Here is a 15388-nt window from a genome sequence, read left to right on the forward strand (position 1 = left end):
GCGCGCGGGGGGCGCTGGGGGCCCGTCGTCCTTTGCCCGGCCCCGTCCCAGTGTCCATCCCCGTTCCCATCCCTGTTTCCGGCCCCGTGTTACCCTGGCAATTCTGGTTCTCCTACTCAGGCACTGAGTCACACAGCCCGTGTAAGGGTAGCGGCCGGACGGAGCCGCCTGAGGCTCCAGGAAGATGCAGTTCCTGGGGCGGCTGGTGAACACCATCAACAGCGTCACGCAGATATTCAGTAACCCGTACCGGGTGAAGGAGGTGCCGGCCGCGGAGTATGCCGGTCACACCTGCCTGCGGGAGGAGGGCAGGGTGGCCCTGTACAAGAACAGCATCGCTCGCTCCTGGGACTGTCTCCTGGTGAATCCGCAGAGCCCGCAGGTCGCTTTCCGGTGAGTGGCAGACCTTTAGCCATCCCTTCTGCAGAGGGAAACCAGAGGCCCGGTATGGCTGATCCTGGGACTGGTTCACAGCTGCGGGGTGATGTGTTTGAGCGGCAGGTGGCTGTGCGGGCTGGGAGGCCCTTGGGTAGGCGGGTGGCCAACGAAACGGGACAGGGTCCAAGCACTGTGACAACAGGCAGTTCTGAAATAGTTCAGGGCATCCATAGGTACATGTACTTCCACTCACACCTGTTACGGGTTCAGCATCTGGAACATAGGGTACTTCGGACCAAAACTTAACATTCCTCAGAAATGGGACATGCTCTCAGCTAATGAAACATTTTCCGTGCTTCTCTTGGAACAAGCATGGTGCCAGTTGAGGAAAAACAGGAAAGTTCCCAGCACTGCTGTTTCGAGAAGAACTGTTCCTCTCAGAAACATGGGGTCAGGGTTGTTCCTTTGAGCAGGACCAACCCTGTGTTTGCCTTTCCTCCAGGCTCTTCCAGCTGGACAACGAAGCAGACGCCCTGCTGCTCTTTGAGCAATATGCCCGGCAGCTGCGCCCTTTCTACGAGAGCTCGTGCCAGCCCTTGTCCCTGGAGGAGCTCCAGCAGCTCAGCGACGTCCTCCGCAGCCACCCCAGCTGGTCCGCGGCACATGTCGCTGTGGAGTTCGGCCGCCGGGAGAGCTTCCGGCACAACCATATCCTGAGGCAAGGAGCAGGGGGTCTCCAGTGCTGGGGGGGCAGGCTGGGCCAGGCCATGTTAGACTATCTCTTCCTGATGTGCCAAAGCAGCAGGGGCTGCTTCTTGGGGTGGCTTAAAGCCTGTGGTTCCTGCAGAGATGAGTTTGGAAGTGCTGGCCTTGCTGCACCGTGCCTTGATGGCAGCAGTGGTGGCAGAGGGCCCTGGTGGCCGCTGTAGGGCTGCTTGGTGGGTTTCAGGCCCCTGCTGCAGAGCCCAGAGCTCTGGTGTTTGAGGGAAAAGGTTGAAGTGTCCTGCTAGAGATGCTGGTCGGATTATCACAGCGCTTGTGGAGTTGCTCTTTGGAGAGGCTTGTGGCTGAATTTGTAAATCACAGGAGGACTGTCTGGCAAGTTTTTGGCTACAAGCCCTTGCTCTGTTTCCATAGAGAGTTCACTGATGATAGGGGGGACTAGTGAGGAGTTAGGGGACTGGAGGGCACCACTAGGTTGCTGACTGTAAGCTGTCTCCTGCCTGCCTTTGTGCAGGGGGAACCGATCCCATACGGAGGCCAGAGGAAGGAGCACCAGGTCAGGGATAGACTCCAGGGCAGGACTGCCTGATAGCCCTTCCCTGTGGTTCTTCCCTGGCAAGAGGCTGGGCTTTTGTGATCCTCATGGTTCACACCAGATGGGGCAGATAGGGCAGGTACCTCTGTATCGGCTCCTGGAGTGGCTGCACGTCCTCCTCCTTGCAGCCACTCCTTGTCCTCACACCGACTTGTCTCTTGCAGCTGTGTGAACAGCACGGACAGCGAGGATGGCTGCACCCCTCTGCACCTGGCGTGCCGCAAGGGAGACATGGAGTGTCTGCTGGAGCTGCTGGAGTGCCACGCGCGGGTGGACATTACCGACAGGAACGGGGAGACCGTTTTCCACTACGCTGTGCGAGGGAGCAACCCCCAGATCATTGAGGTGGGGGGCGATTTCTAGTTTGGGGAAAAGTGGGACCAGAACGGGTCATCTCTGTGCTGTGAGGAGAGAGACAGGAAAACAGCTGCAGACGGGGGGAGGAGAAAGTCAGTTCCCCCTGTCTAGTTAATGCTTGAGTCTGATATCAGCCTCTTATTTCCTCTCTTTACTGGTCCTGTTTCCCATAAAGGGGCTCCAAATTCCACCCTGCACTGGAACAAGGATATTAAGCAAGTTTCCTCAGAAAGTGTCCTTTACTGCTATTTACATTAGACCTTCATCCTGCCTTTCCTCAGGCCCGTGGCTGTCCCTTCCCTCTCTCCTCCCTGCAGGGCATTTTGTTTCGGGCAGAGTGCTCCCGTAGGAAAATGTGTGTTCACATTGCTCTGGGGGATCATGCGTTGCCCACAGACTGAAGGACAGTTTGGAGCTGCCCTGGGCTGTCCTGAGCTGCAGGACTTGTTGTTTGAATTGAGTGGCTTTGCACAGGGGATGGCGATCAGCCTTGAGGCAGAGACACTCTGAAGCCAGAGGTGTTCTCAATTGCTGGGCAGAGTGATGGGGTTTGTAAGGGTGTGGGTGGCCTTACATGTGGTTCCTGAGATCCGTCAGCTTCCCAAGACTCAGTGGGAGCCTGAGACTGACTCTCTGCTATGGCTGCAACTTTGACGTTTGCCCAATACCTGTTGTGACAGCCCTCTCTCTGCCCTCCAGATTGTGCTGGGGTTTTCTAATGCATGATGGTGGAGGAATGAGGATGAGGGCTTGCCACGGTGTGGAGCAGGGCAGTTAGGAACTTTGTGTTAAAAAGGTGTCCTCTTTATTTCTCTGAAGGCATCAACTTGGCTCATTGTTACAGAAGTACTTCCAGGTCTGATCAGTCTCTTGTCTGTTTCTTTTCTCTATTGATTTCTTGCTAAACCAGAGAAAAGAAACTAAAATCCCACTTTTCTCTCTTGTGTGTACCAGGGTTTGCAGGGTTTCCCCAGTACAGCAGTGGGATGTTTTCAAGTAACAAACCAGCCAGCAGGCAACAGATCTAAAATTTACAGGGAAAATAGGAAAATTCCTTCAAACATACTCCCACATGCATGTTTTAAACAGAATCCTGTTTTCATCTGAAAGCAGCAGTGGGTTTGGAGGGGAGATTGAGCTCCTGCCAGCTGATGGGGCTGCAGCAGGAGGGAATGCTACTGTTTTCAGTTTGTGCTGTCAATTGGTTGGCCTGTGCTTGGCTCATGGTGAGATGGTAGGAGTCTGCTGGACTGTGTCAGTCAAGGTGGTGTGAGCCCTTTTTGGCTGAGGGATGTCTCAGAAGCACCTGGGTCAGAGGAAGAGGGCACAGAGAGCTCCCCTCTGGGGAGACAAAACAAGGAATGCATCCATATCTACTGTGTTGCAAGCAAGTGTGGAGAGAACACTCTGTAGCATCATGAGGAGACCAGTGCTCCAGAGTCTGTCCTCGCAGCTCAGGAAGAGAGACAGTGCTCTTCCATGTCTCTCTGTCTGTTTGTTTATCTACCTTCTCCTCTTTCCAGCTCCTGGGCAGAACCCCAACTACTGGCTTGGACCACCTGAACCATGAGGGGCTGACCGCTCTGCACCTCGCGTGCCAGCTGGGCAAAGAGGACATGGTGCGGTCCCTGCTGAAATGCCGTGCCAGCTGCAGCGTTGTGGGCATGCTGGGATACCCCATCCACACAGCACTCAAGTTCTCCCACAAGGGGTGCGTAACTGCCTGGGCTGCCAGAACACGGCTTCCCTCCAGTCTGGGAACCTGTCTGCTGGCTCAGCACTGTCCAACACTGGACCCCTTTCAGGGTCAGTAGGAAGATGTCTTGTGCAGTCTTCTGCTGCATCACTGAATTGGCAAATGAACAGGGAAATGCTAGTGTGGGAAAGAAAGAAATGCCTTCAGAAAAGAAAGGCTTTTCCCTGAATTAATATATTATTCAGTATTAGACATCAGGAGAAAGACAGATTTCGAAAAACCTTTTGTGAAATACTTTTTCTCAAAATGACCTGTGAGAAAATGATTCACTGATGCTTAAATAGCATTGCTAATTGATGCACCTCTGCCTTTGAGTGCTCTGATCCTAATAAGCTCTCATTGCAGAGCCTATTTTTTCCCATCTCCTATAGGCCAGAAGTACTCTTGACTCTTAATAACACACTCTGGAACTGAATCAAAAGAGGCACAATGTTTACTCTCTGTTTGGTTTTCCCTGGAGAAATTTGATTCGCTTTGTGTATACTTTACAATACTTAATGCTTATAGGGTATCTGAGCTCTGAAAATAGGGCTCTCAAGCCAACACTAGCTGCAGCTAGGTGATTTTTCAGCATTTTAAAAAGCAATTTCCAACATTAGAGACACATTCACAAGCCCAAAATGTGCTTAGGTCACCGAGTTTGCACTGAGACTTGATCTCTTGTGCAGGGTTTGTTTGGTGGTGTTTTAGAGAGGAGAGCATATGCTTATATTTTCTAAGTCTACCTACCCTGCTTTCTAGGCATCAGATACTGGTCTGTTCACAACAGGTGTGATTTTTCACTCATAGAGAAGTACACAGATTCTTAATTTCAGGAAGTGTTTAACTATTTCAGTTTTATCCCCATGTTTCCATGGAAAGAGAGGAGAGAAGAATTTCCTCTCAGGTCTTGAGAGTTTCCAGAAATGCCATATTCCTGTATCAGAGAAGCACCCAGGTGTTGCTCCACAGCTTGAAATTGGGAAGAGATTCTCCTGCTCTGAACGCTGTACTGCTTGTATGCTTCCTGTTGCACCCACCCTATCTGTAAAGAGCAAAATAAAAGTGCAGCTGAGGAACTTGCAGGTGTTGCAGAGACCCTGCTGCTGATGAAGGGTTTTCTGATTTTCCTCTGGGTGGAAGGCAAGTACTGATGTGGGCAGAGGTCTTGAGTGAAGACAGCAGCCACCCATCCCGTCATGTCATTGTCTGACAGGTGTGCCCAGGCCATCCTCGAGGTAGATGCCAGCCAGGTTTGCTCCAAGGACCCACGCTATGAAGCTACTCCACTGCACTGGGCAAAGAAGGCAGAGGTAAATGGAGCCAATCCATGGTGAGAACCTGTGCTGCCACCCAGCATGCAGTTAATTCCTCTTGCTGCTAACCTGTCCCTTTCCAACTGCATGTGCAGAGCCCTGGAAGTGTGAGAGCCCAGCCAGCCCAGTGTTTAATTCCCTTTGCCCTGTGCCAATCAGTGCTGTTTGCCACGGGGGACAGAGCAGCGGAGCCTTGCAATGAAATAAACTGGTGGAGTCATCCCTAGTACTTCATCTGTGACTGTGAAACTGCCAGCTTGTCCCTTTTCCCTTTTGTTGAGGAAATTGCAGCACTGTCCCTGAAGCACAATTGCCCTGGGAGGGAGCTCTTTTCTTGTTACCTGACAGTTTCCTGGAAGCAAACAAATCAATGCCTTAAAGACTGCAGGGGAAGTGTGAGGTGGGGAGGGGGGGTGACATGTGCATGACGGTCATGTTCTACCAGAGATGAGCAGGTCAGTGATATGCCATGCTGGAGCCACCTAAATGGTGCTTCTTGCAAGCAGAGGGCTTTCCTATTACAAGACTCTTCTCCCTCCTCCAGTATCACATCCTGCTCAGAAATGTCCTGTGGAGTTTCGGAACAGACCTAAATTTACCTGGCTTATAAAGAGAAGTTCAGGGAGAAAACTTTTTCCTTCCAGTCTGAAAGGATCCTGGCCTGAGTAAGAACTGGTTTTTTCTCAGTTGATCTCAACCAGTCATTACAGTTGCATATAAATCCCAAAACATCCAGAAGCTCCAGCCAGATTACAAAACCACCAGCTAGTTCTGTGGTAAAAGACCCAGAAACCCCATCTCCAGTGCTTGGAAAATTCAGCTGGCATCTGCCAGCCAACTATACCCAGGCTAAGGCTCCCTCCTCTTCCCCTGCTTTGCTTGCCATGAGACCTGGATGGTTTGAGCACCTAGGTGGTTGTCCTTACGATTGCTTTATCTCTTCCTGACCTGGCACCTGCACGTTGGGCACAGATGACACGGCTGCTGCTGGAGTACGGCTCCCAGGTGAACGTGACCAGCCGGACGGCTGACATGGCTCTGCACATCGCGGTGCAGAGGGGACGCTTCGACTGCGCCATGGTCCTGCTGACACACGGCGCCCACACCAACGCCCGCGGTCAGAATGGCAACACACCCCTGCACCTGGCCATGAAGGTGAGCTTTCTGCATAGGATGCTGGGAAGGAGAAAGAGGGTTTTCTTGAAGGGCTGAAACAGAGACAGACTCCTTTGAAATTCTGGCTCTTGCCTTCCATGTGGTGATCCCCTGTGGGTGGATCTGGCTTATAAAAGGAGGAGGGAAGGAATGAAAAATCACGTAGTGGCTCTTGAGCTTTCTCTTGTCCCTTAGCATGACCACCTGGATATGATCAAAGCGATCGTCGTGTTTGGAGGAGATATCGAGATCCCCAATGATTTTGGGGAGACACCAGGACTGTTGGCAGCCAGGAGCAGCAAAGGTGAGGGAGCACGTCAGCAGCCTTACAGGGTGAATCTGGCACCCTGTCTCCCCTTGGTGGCTGAAACGGTGGCTTGGGAAGCGGTGAAAGCCTGCCACGCATGGGTGATGCTTCTCCAGTATTCTTTTCCAGTATGCTTTTGTAGTCGCTCACAGGGTAGGCGCTTCCTTTGCTAGCGGTGTAGGCTTTGTATTACTAGCCCTTGATCGGTTTCTCTTCTGTGAGACAGAGATGCAAGAGGAAAAGCTGGCATGCACTTGCACTCCCCCTCTTTCACACCACCATGTCAGGCACTGCAGGCTCACAACAGGATGACGCAGTGCTGCTGAACTGCTCAGGTGGGAGCAGGCACGGGTGGTTCTTCAGTGGCAAGAAGTGTGTGACACACACCTCCTTTGAAGGAGCACAGTGCCGGGTACTCCCGCTGTGCACAAGTCCTGCTGCCTGGTGTTTGGGAGAGATACCCGGGATGTGCTTTCCCCTTCCTCGGGTCATCCCAGAGGTTTTGTGAGGCTCAGGCCTGCTATGAGTTTGGCAGAGCACGTTATCCCCCGGTGTGTGCGTGCACTGATTCTCTTTCTGATCTGTGACTCCCCCTTCCGTCACCTAAGGTGCGAACCGGAAAGTGCTCTTAGACCTGCTGCAAACTGTAGGGACCGAACGCTGCCGCCCACCACCCAACCCTGACTCCCCAAGCCTGGCACCATCTGCCGCCTCCTTCCTGGAAGGCCAACCTTCCTCACGGAGCAGCTTCAACAGCTTAGGTAAAGCCTTCCCTGGCCCTCTCTTGTTCTCCTTCCTTCATGCTTCACAGTGCTGTCTTGGATCTCTTCTTCAGATGGGCCATGCTCTGGGAACTGTCTTAGCTCTCCGTATCTGGTGACTCTGTTGTGACTCTGTCCTCGTTCAGCTGTTGCAGGATCCTATCTCTTTTCTCTGCTTTTCCAGTGTGTACTCTAAACTCTCGTACTCCAGACTTTTGTTTTATAGAACTGACAGATGCAGCTCTGTAAAAAGGAGCAGGAAGACTGATTCCTTCACCCCTCTGGAAGAGGTGTAGCACTTAGTTGCTGGCATGTACTTTATCCACTGGGTCATGTACTTAGTGGTCTGCCTTGAGGACCACCCAGTGTTGTGCTGGGCACAAGGGGATTTAGAAGTGTGACTTTTTCAGATCCTGGAGGCCAGCAGCTGGGAGAGGGAAGGGGTGAAGTCTGAGGATAAGTAACCCGGGTCACAGGTTTGTTATGTAGAGGAAAAGCCTACTTTAGGACATGCAACTGTGTCGTAGCTTGTGCTTCATACTACCCAGACTCTGTGAATAAACACATGGGTCTATTCTAAGTGCTGGGCTTTCCATCTCCATTGAGCTCAGGCAGAGGCAGCGGGAGGGGTTACGGAGTAGTGGGTGAGTTGACTTGGAGGGAGGCTCTCACCCTCATGAGAGGAGCATGGAGGCAGCTAGCAGCTTCTTGTGGACCTCTTCCCATCTCAGGCTGGAGGTTTCCTTTGCAAAGGCTTTCCTGTGAGGCTAGAGGACAACCCTGGAGTGTGTCTGTCACCACAAATCTCACTGGCTGCTGACACCAGGACTTTCTTCTCACCATGGCGTGGCGAAGGCAACCCCTGCCCAGTTTCAGCTCTGATGCAGTGACAGAGCAAGACCCTTTTTTGTCTTGGACTCTGGCCCTTGAAGAAACTCCTCACCACATTCATTGTTTCCATGTGCTCTAGACACAACCACCTTCCAGCCTGGGTGCTGGCAGGAGTATGTAACTTCTCTCCCCCTGTTCTTCTTTTGGTTTTGTAGGCTGGCTTCTCACCTAGCCTGGATCGGTGCCCTGCACCCAGGGCAGCCTGGGTGAACATCAGCTGAGGGGTAATGACAAGCCACTCTGTCTCCACAGCTCTCCTGCCTAGGTTACCTTGAGGGAGTAGATTTAGGTTTTATCTTAGCAGCTTGCAGTAAACTGCTTAGTGGGCACACTGCTAGGCTCTGCCTTCTCTCTCACCCACTGTGCTCATCTTCTGCTTCTACAAATCCTTTGTCTCCGCCAGTGCATCTCCAGCTGCACACTCTAAAGGATGGTGTTGCACTTCTTTGGTGTGGAGTTTAATCTGGGGGGTACCTGTTGGCTGTGGGTAAGATGGCTCGTGTCTCCTACAGGCAGCTTTATTCAGTGGGGAAGGGAGTTGGATATTCTCTCTGTGATTATGGTGGAAATCATTTACCACACTGATGGTCCCTAATATTTCTTTCCTTTTGCATGTTCATGGCCCTGTAGGGTACCAGGATGTTCTGTATGTTTCCGCAACTCTCGGACAGTTGTTGAAGGCACCAGATGTTGTGGACATGCCCAGTGAAGACAGAAGAAAGTAAGTGAGGAGCAGCTTCTGTCCAGGCTCCCGTGCAACTTGAAAGTGAAATCTGTGTGTGAATTCTCCCCTCCCACACCCGTGGGGGTGGCTTCCTCAGAGCTGATATTTAATGTCCATTGCTGTTGCAGTTTTTGCCAACACCTTGTGATAAATTTCTGTTTCAATAAATGATCACTGCCTGTCCTGTGTGCAGCCCCGGAGCTGCAGTGGAGCCTGAGCTCAGCAAGTGAAACCCCTGCTCTGTCCCTTTCCTGTGCCACTGGGCACCCAATGCTGCTTTAGCTTTGTGATTACCCCATCTCCACACGCTGCCCTGATGCTCACCCAGCTCCTCAGGACCTCATCTTGGATGGAGTGGAGGAAGGGTTGGCACTGAAGTGCTGCTGGCAGGATTTAGGGCTATCTGCTTTTTATTTATGACACAATACTCACTAGAGTGTAGTAAGGGACTTGGGTGCGGTTTCAGCTGGTACTCTCTGTTGTAGAGGTTAGAGATGGCTATGCAAGAGCAATGGGTGTTGCACCAGCTCTGGCAAGGATTATTGGATGTGTCTTATTTGCACCTGAGAGACCACTGCTGGATTTCTTAATTCACTGATTACTCTGTCTGCAGCAATCTAGTAACTGGCATAATTTCCTGCTCCCAAAGCCACATTCGTATGCAATGTTCTGTGGTTTGTAATCTGTCCCACAGTTGCTAGTCATCTGTGTCCGTCTCTCTCCAGTCAGGACCGCCTCCTGTGCTTGGATGGAGGGGGCATCCGGGGCCTCGTGCTCATCCAGCTCCTCCTGGCTATCGAAAAAGCTGCGGGCCGTCCCATTCGTGAGATTTTTGACTGGATCGCAGGGACCAGCACTGGAGGGATCTTGGCCTTGGCTATTGTACATGGTAAGGACAGTGCAAACAATGGGCCCCTTCTCACTGCTGTGGGCCTGAGCACACCTCTGTGGGGAATGGGTGTGGGGTGGGAGCTGCCTCTCTGAGTCCTGACTGAGATCTTTTGTACCTGCCTGCCAAAGGAGGGATGGGATGTTCGTTAATGGAGGAAAACCTAGACCTGGCTTTGCGCTTGCTTCTCACATCAGCTGGCTTTGAGCAGCTTTCTGGGTTTTGGGAAGTGAGTGGTGACAGAGTGCAATATTCCATTCTTCCTGTGCTCTCCACAGGGGCTTCAGAGCAAGGTGGTTGACCCTTTCTGGTGGTGGGAAACTGTGCTCCAAGTTTGTTCTTCCTCTGTAATCCTTCCCAGTCATGCTGCTGAGGACTAAGCAGATGACAGGCAGCTTGGGAAGGGAGTGGGATTGGGAGTGATGCCTCCCATCTCCTGCTTGTTCTGGAAAGTCCTAGCTCTGATGTGCTGTTTGTTCTGCCTACCCTTCCTCTTGCTCCTGCTCCTGTCAACACTGTTGCCTGTCTCAGGGAAGTCCATGGACTACATGCGCTGCCTGTACTTCCGCATGAAGGACATGGTGTTCCAGGGGTCTCGGCCCTACGAGTCAGAGCCCCTGGATGAGTTCTTGAAGAAGGAATTTGGGGAAAACACCAAAATGACAGATGTCCGAAAACCCAAGTAAGTCTTGCCTGGGGCTATGCTAGTTGATGCTGTCCTGCATGTGCTCTAGACCCCTCTCAGCAGAGATGCTCAGCCTCTCCTTAGAGCAGATCTGCAGGAGTGTGATGTGCAGACTGTTGAAGCCTAAATACTTTTTTTTCCATTTTACTCTTATTCTCTCATGTCCTCTTCCCTAGGGTTATGGTGACTGGGACGCTGTGTGACCGACAGCCAGCTGAGCTCCACCTTTTCCGGAATTACCCTGTACCAGAGACAAAAACCTCCACTGAATACAAGACAAGTGCATCTTTCAAACCACTCACTCAGCCAGAAGGTAAATTATGGTGCACACAAGTCCGTCTGGTTGGCAGAGAAGGTTGACAGGGACATATTTAATGTTCTTCTTCCATCACTCTAAAAATCAGGGCGTCCCAGCAATGGCTCATCGCTGGTCTTGACTTGTAGTTTGGTCCTAATGGTGCTTGGCTTTTCTCCTTTCTCTTCCTCCCTTGGCTTCTCTTGTACCAGGAACAGGGACTGGCTGGCAAGGTTCATGAGGAAGGGGTCTGCTAGAGCAGTCCTGCATACAGTCAGTACCTTTCCCTGGGCTCTCACAGAAAAACGTGGAAGAGCTGTGTAACTGAAGCATGCAGCCCCCTCCAGCTTGCTGCTTTGTCTAGCATACACAACTGGTTCATTATCAAAATAGCAGCAATGGAGCGGATAGACAGTGAATTTGACCCAGGATATGTAGAAAGTTTTGAGAACATCTTTTAAAGTCCTCCCAAATCATTCTGTGCATCCAAGCAGAGGCCCTGCTGTTGGGAGAAAGAAGCAGAACTGTGCAGGGCAGGGTTTTCGGGGACTGCAAGCCCTCCTGCTTAGTGCTGGTGAAGGCAGCGTGCTCCTCGTGCACGGCAGAGTTGCTGCAAGAGGCCTTTTGCTTCCTCCCTCTCCAGACCAGCTGGTGTGGCGCGCTGCCCGCTGTAGCGGTGCGGCTCCCACTTATTTCCGGCCGATCGGCCGCTTCCTGGATGGAGGGCTGCTGGCCAACAACCCGACCCTCGACGCCATGGCGGAGATCCACGAGTACAATAAGACGCTCATCAAAAAGGTGAGGGAAATCCTAGTCTGGTAACTGGGGTATTTTGGCCCCACTGAGCCTCCCTTGAAGAGGAAATGGATTTGGCAATGGATGCATATTAGTGGATAAACTAGGTAGCAGTGCAGCACCCTGAAAGGAAGTGTATGGAGGGGGATATGTGTTGGGAATGGTGGCTGGGAGGGGAGATACCTCTTCTGACAAGGGTGTGAGACATGGAGACAGCCTCATCAGCCTCTCCTTGCTACTTTGAACAAGGATGATTCAGTTGATGGTTGTGTGTGGCCCTTGATGCAGCTCTGCAGGGCCTTTTTCTGCCCAAAAATAGATGGAGAAGACAAAGGTAGGGTACTCTGTGAGGCTGAAGAGGGAATGCCTTCTGTGGTATGGCAAGTTCTTAGAAAACATGAATAACTACTGGCAACTGTTGTTCCCTGTAGTTGAAAGGGAAGGTGTGTTGTCACAATGACTGAAGAGTTGTACTGTTTCATGGTCATCTGGTCCCGAGACTCATCTCCAGGGTGTTCCCATGAATTTGGGTGCAGTCAGGGGGATAAGGGACAGAACAGTGCAACCGTTGAACTCCTGTGGGTTACACACCTGTCTCACCAGGCTGTACTTAAGGGGAGAGAAAAGACTACTGAGCCTTTTGCCTTGGCTTTCAGAGCTTCCCCAGGACTGCTGTGAAAGACATGCTCTGCCTTCGTTGTTGGTTCTAGTAAACAAATCTTTTGTTTGTCCACAGGGTCGGAGGCAGGAAGTAAGAAAATTGGGGTTGGTGGTCTCCCTGGGGACAGGGAAGCCTCCGCAGATCCCAGTGAGCTCTGTGGATGTTTTCCGCCCCTCCAACCCTTGGGAGCTGGCGAAGACTGTCTTTGGGGCCAGGGAACTTGGCAAGATGGTGGTGGATTGTGTGAGTACTGGGAGGAGGGGATGGGGAAATACCCCTGGAGTTGCTTGCAGGGAGGGAGAAAAAGTTTCCAGTCTTCAGCTTCTTCCTTTTGGAAGTAAATTCTATTTCTTTGGAACTGCTCTGACCATGGATGTAGTGGGTAACTTAAAAATTGCGGGAGCACAGCAGGTCTGAAGACCTGTCTGCTTCTTTGGGGTTTTGAGTTCCAAGGCAGGTTCTTGCAGCTGAAAGGGGCTGAGGACAGGATGGTGGTCAGTGAACATTTGCAGCATTGATTACCATATGAGCAACCCAGGCCAAAAAAAAAAAAAGTCATTCCTTGGAAAAGAGCAATTCATTTTTCTTTAGAAAAGCCTTGTTGTCCCCACTGGGGAAATCAGTAAACGCTAGAGAAGTGAAAGAGTCACTAATAAAAAACAGGTTTTGAGAGCTGTGGTTAGGAGTGTGTAATAGGAATGAGAGCTTGCATGTTTCAGAAAGAAGATCATGAACTGTTGTGCATGAAAACACTCCAAATGAATGAAAGCCAGAAGGATCAGAATGGAAGTTCTGACCGTAATCTTAATTCTGTTGCTTTATCTCCTTTTTAATTTCCTAAAGTCAGAAAGTGCCTGGAGTCCCTCTGCTTCCCCTGTCTTTTATTTCAGGGCTCCCAGGGAGCTGTGCCACGATAGTAGTAATCACAGGCTGTGCTGTTACAGGGCTTGGACAGAATGAATAAAATCCCAAGGAGGCTGTCATTCATGTCCTCCTGGAAGTTTCTTTAAGGGAGTCTACTCAATGCTCTGATGTATGGAGGATCTGTAGGGTGCAATTCCTTGTATCCCAAAGATCAGGAGCACTGTTCTTATGTTAAAAATAAAAATAAATAAATAAAAAGGTGCCTCACTCTTGGTGGCAAGCAGGGCCATCCAGGATGAACTTGCTCCTGGTTTTCCTTTTCCCTCTGCAGCTTGTGCAGTTCAACTTGGTGCCAGGGAAGTGTCTTGCAGGCAGGGGAAGAGCAGTCAGGCTGTAACTGTGGGCCTGTTTCTCCTGCAGTGCACTGACGCAGATGGCCCAGCTGTGGATCGTGCCAGGGCCTGGTGTGAGATGACGGATGTCCCATATTTCCGGTAGGAGCTTCCTTTCCACTGTCTGCACAGATCTATTTTTATCCCTCTCACTTCAGACCTGGCTGTGGCATGCGTCATCCCAAAAAGCATCCCCTCCAGAGGCATGCCTGCCCAAACCTGTCCCCTGCCCACTACCCTCATGCCTCAGTGACACAACAGAGGATGCCCTGGCTTCTGCATGAACTGATGCTCCAAGCACACCTGGTCTGGGGACACTTAGTGGAGGCTTGCAGGTTGCTGTCTTGCATGGTCCTTCGGGATGTGCATCCTGCCCCATTCCACCACGCACAGCCTGTTTTAGATTTGTCCCTCATGTGCTGCGGTTGCTGAACTGTGGCTCTGCAAGTCTGACAGATACAGGGCCAGTGAGCATCTCGGTGGCAGGAGCCCCTTGGCAAAAGTCTCCTGCTTGGCAGGCTTGTGCCTGACCACCTCCGCATCTGTGCCCAGCTGGTGATGCTGTCTTGGTGTCTGCAGGCTCAGCCCTCAGCTGCACACGGAGGTGATGCTGGACGAGGTGAATGACACAGTGCTGGTGAACGCTCTCTGGGACACCCAGCTGTACATCTACCAGCACCGGGAGCAGTTCGAGCAGCTGGTGCAACATCTCTGCCGATGACTGACCTGGAGGTTCCCATTCTGCATGCCAAAGGCAAGGGGCAGCAGACACTGAAATGGCTCAGATTTGCCCTTCAACCAAGGTGTTGAGCTGGGGGAGGGACTAGTGATAATTATGAGGAACTAATAATATTTAATAGACAACAGTGCACATACACATGTATTCCTGGACAGCTATGAAATGCTGACAGTTATCCTTGTTCTGTAGCCCTGTCTCTGCTGCTGTGCTTGGTGTTGCTGCCTTGCTGTCTGACTCAGAATCCAGAGCCCCCACCTACCTGTCTTGAGTTGTAGCAGCTGGAATGTCTCCTGTGTGTGCAGTACCTCCACTGACAAAACACCGTGCACCTTCCCACGTCACAGAATGGGCTAAGACCTGATGACAGCTTCAGGGATTGCTTGGCCCACTGGGGCCAAGTTATTTCAGAGTGTATAGTATGGGAAAAAGGGATTATTTTTCCTTCAACACACCCAGTTTGAAGGGAAGCAGAAATGCTTCAACTTTTTGGAGTAGATATGACACAGAATGTTGCAGCTGGCCTTGGGAGAAGGGCAAACCTTTCCTGAGGCAGGTTTTCTGTAGCAGCTTCTTTCCCCTCTGAGATGGGCTGGCAACATAGGTACTGACTGTGCCTAGGGTGGGAGCAGACCCCTCCCACCCAGGGCTTTTTGTGCCACCTGATTTGCTGTGCTGCTCTTTGCTCAAGGGCTGAGATGTGAAAGCCTGACTTTACTTGCAGCAAGCTCAGGGTAAGGGACAAGAGCCTTGGCTTAGTAGAGAGGTCATTTATCTTAGTATGGAATTGAAATGCTCTGAGATCAGTTCCCTTCAAAGAAGCTGACCCTTTGACAATTTGGGTTTACTTTTTTTTACTACTGGAAATTTCACTGTAACTGCTATACTAGCCATTGTTTCTGTCATAAATTTTGCATATTTATAAATAACATGTATGTATTTGGAGGCATTTTGAGGAGTACCCCAAAAAATTGAATTTTTAATCCTTTGCTTTTGACTGAATGGACTGCTGTTGCCAACAGGGCTTCTGTGAAAAACTGACATGACCTGAAATAAAGAGGGATTTGCATTTGTTTCTGATGTCATGCAGTCAATGGTTGTCCTCTCTCTCTCTCTCTCTCTCTCTCTC

General features: G+C 51.2%; 1 protein-coding gene across 3 annotated transcripts; it reads left to right on the forward strand.

Annotated features, from left to right (window-relative positions):
• The first annotated feature begins 6 nt into the window (after positions 1 to 6).
• PLA2G6 (phospholipase A2 group VI) lies at positions 7 to 15339 on the forward strand. Of its 3 annotated transcripts, XM_017823462.1 has the most exons (17): positions 7 to 393; positions 881 to 1096; positions 1861 to 2041; positions 3577 to 3764; positions 5005 to 5101; positions 6077 to 6259; positions 6455 to 6563; positions 7175 to 7327; positions 8849 to 8939; positions 9668 to 9831; positions 10363 to 10513; positions 10693 to 10829; positions 11455 to 11609; positions 12343 to 12510; positions 13552 to 13625; positions 14103 to 14277; positions 14452 to 15339. In XM_017823462.1, exons 1-16 carry the CDS (start codon positions 185 to 187, stop codon positions 14242 to 14244), a joined length of 2418 nt encoding a protein of 805 aa, XP_017678951.1. In that variant the 5' UTR covers positions 7 to 184; the 3' UTR covers positions 14245 to 14277; positions 14452 to 15339. The 3 variants fall into 3 exon arrangements, with proteins under 3 accessions (XP_017678951.1, XP_017678949.1, XP_017678952.1); XM_017823460.1 differs by having other exon boundaries at positions 14103 to 15339; XM_017823463.1 differs by lacking the exon at positions 7175 to 7327 and having other exon boundaries at positions 14103 to 15339.
• Positions 15340 to 15388: the final 49 nt, after the last annotated feature.

The sequence above is a fragment of the Lepidothrix coronata genome, unplaced genomic scaffold (genome assembly GCF_001604755.1).
Source record: "Lepidothrix coronata isolate B3197 unplaced genomic scaffold, Lepidothrix_coronata-1.0 Scaffold102, whole genome shotgun sequence".
NCBI lineage: Eukaryota > Metazoa > Chordata > Aves > Passeriformes > Pipridae > Lepidothrix > Lepidothrix coronata.

Bases quoted from the DNA above. Each gene is read 5' to 3' on its own strand.
- PLA2G6 (XM_017823460.1), top strand. From the start codon at position 185: ATGCAGTTCCTGGGGCGGCTGGTGAACACCATCAACAGCGTCACGCAG. The intron at 2,042-3,576 runs GTGGGGGGCGAT...TCCTCTTTCCAG, and splicing joins GCAACCCCCAGATCATTGAG to CTCCTGGGCAGAACCCCAAC. The intron at 10,830-11,454 runs GTAAATTATGGT...CTCCCTCTCCAG, and splicing joins ACCACTCACTCAGCCAGAAG to ACCAGCTGGTGTGGCGCGCT.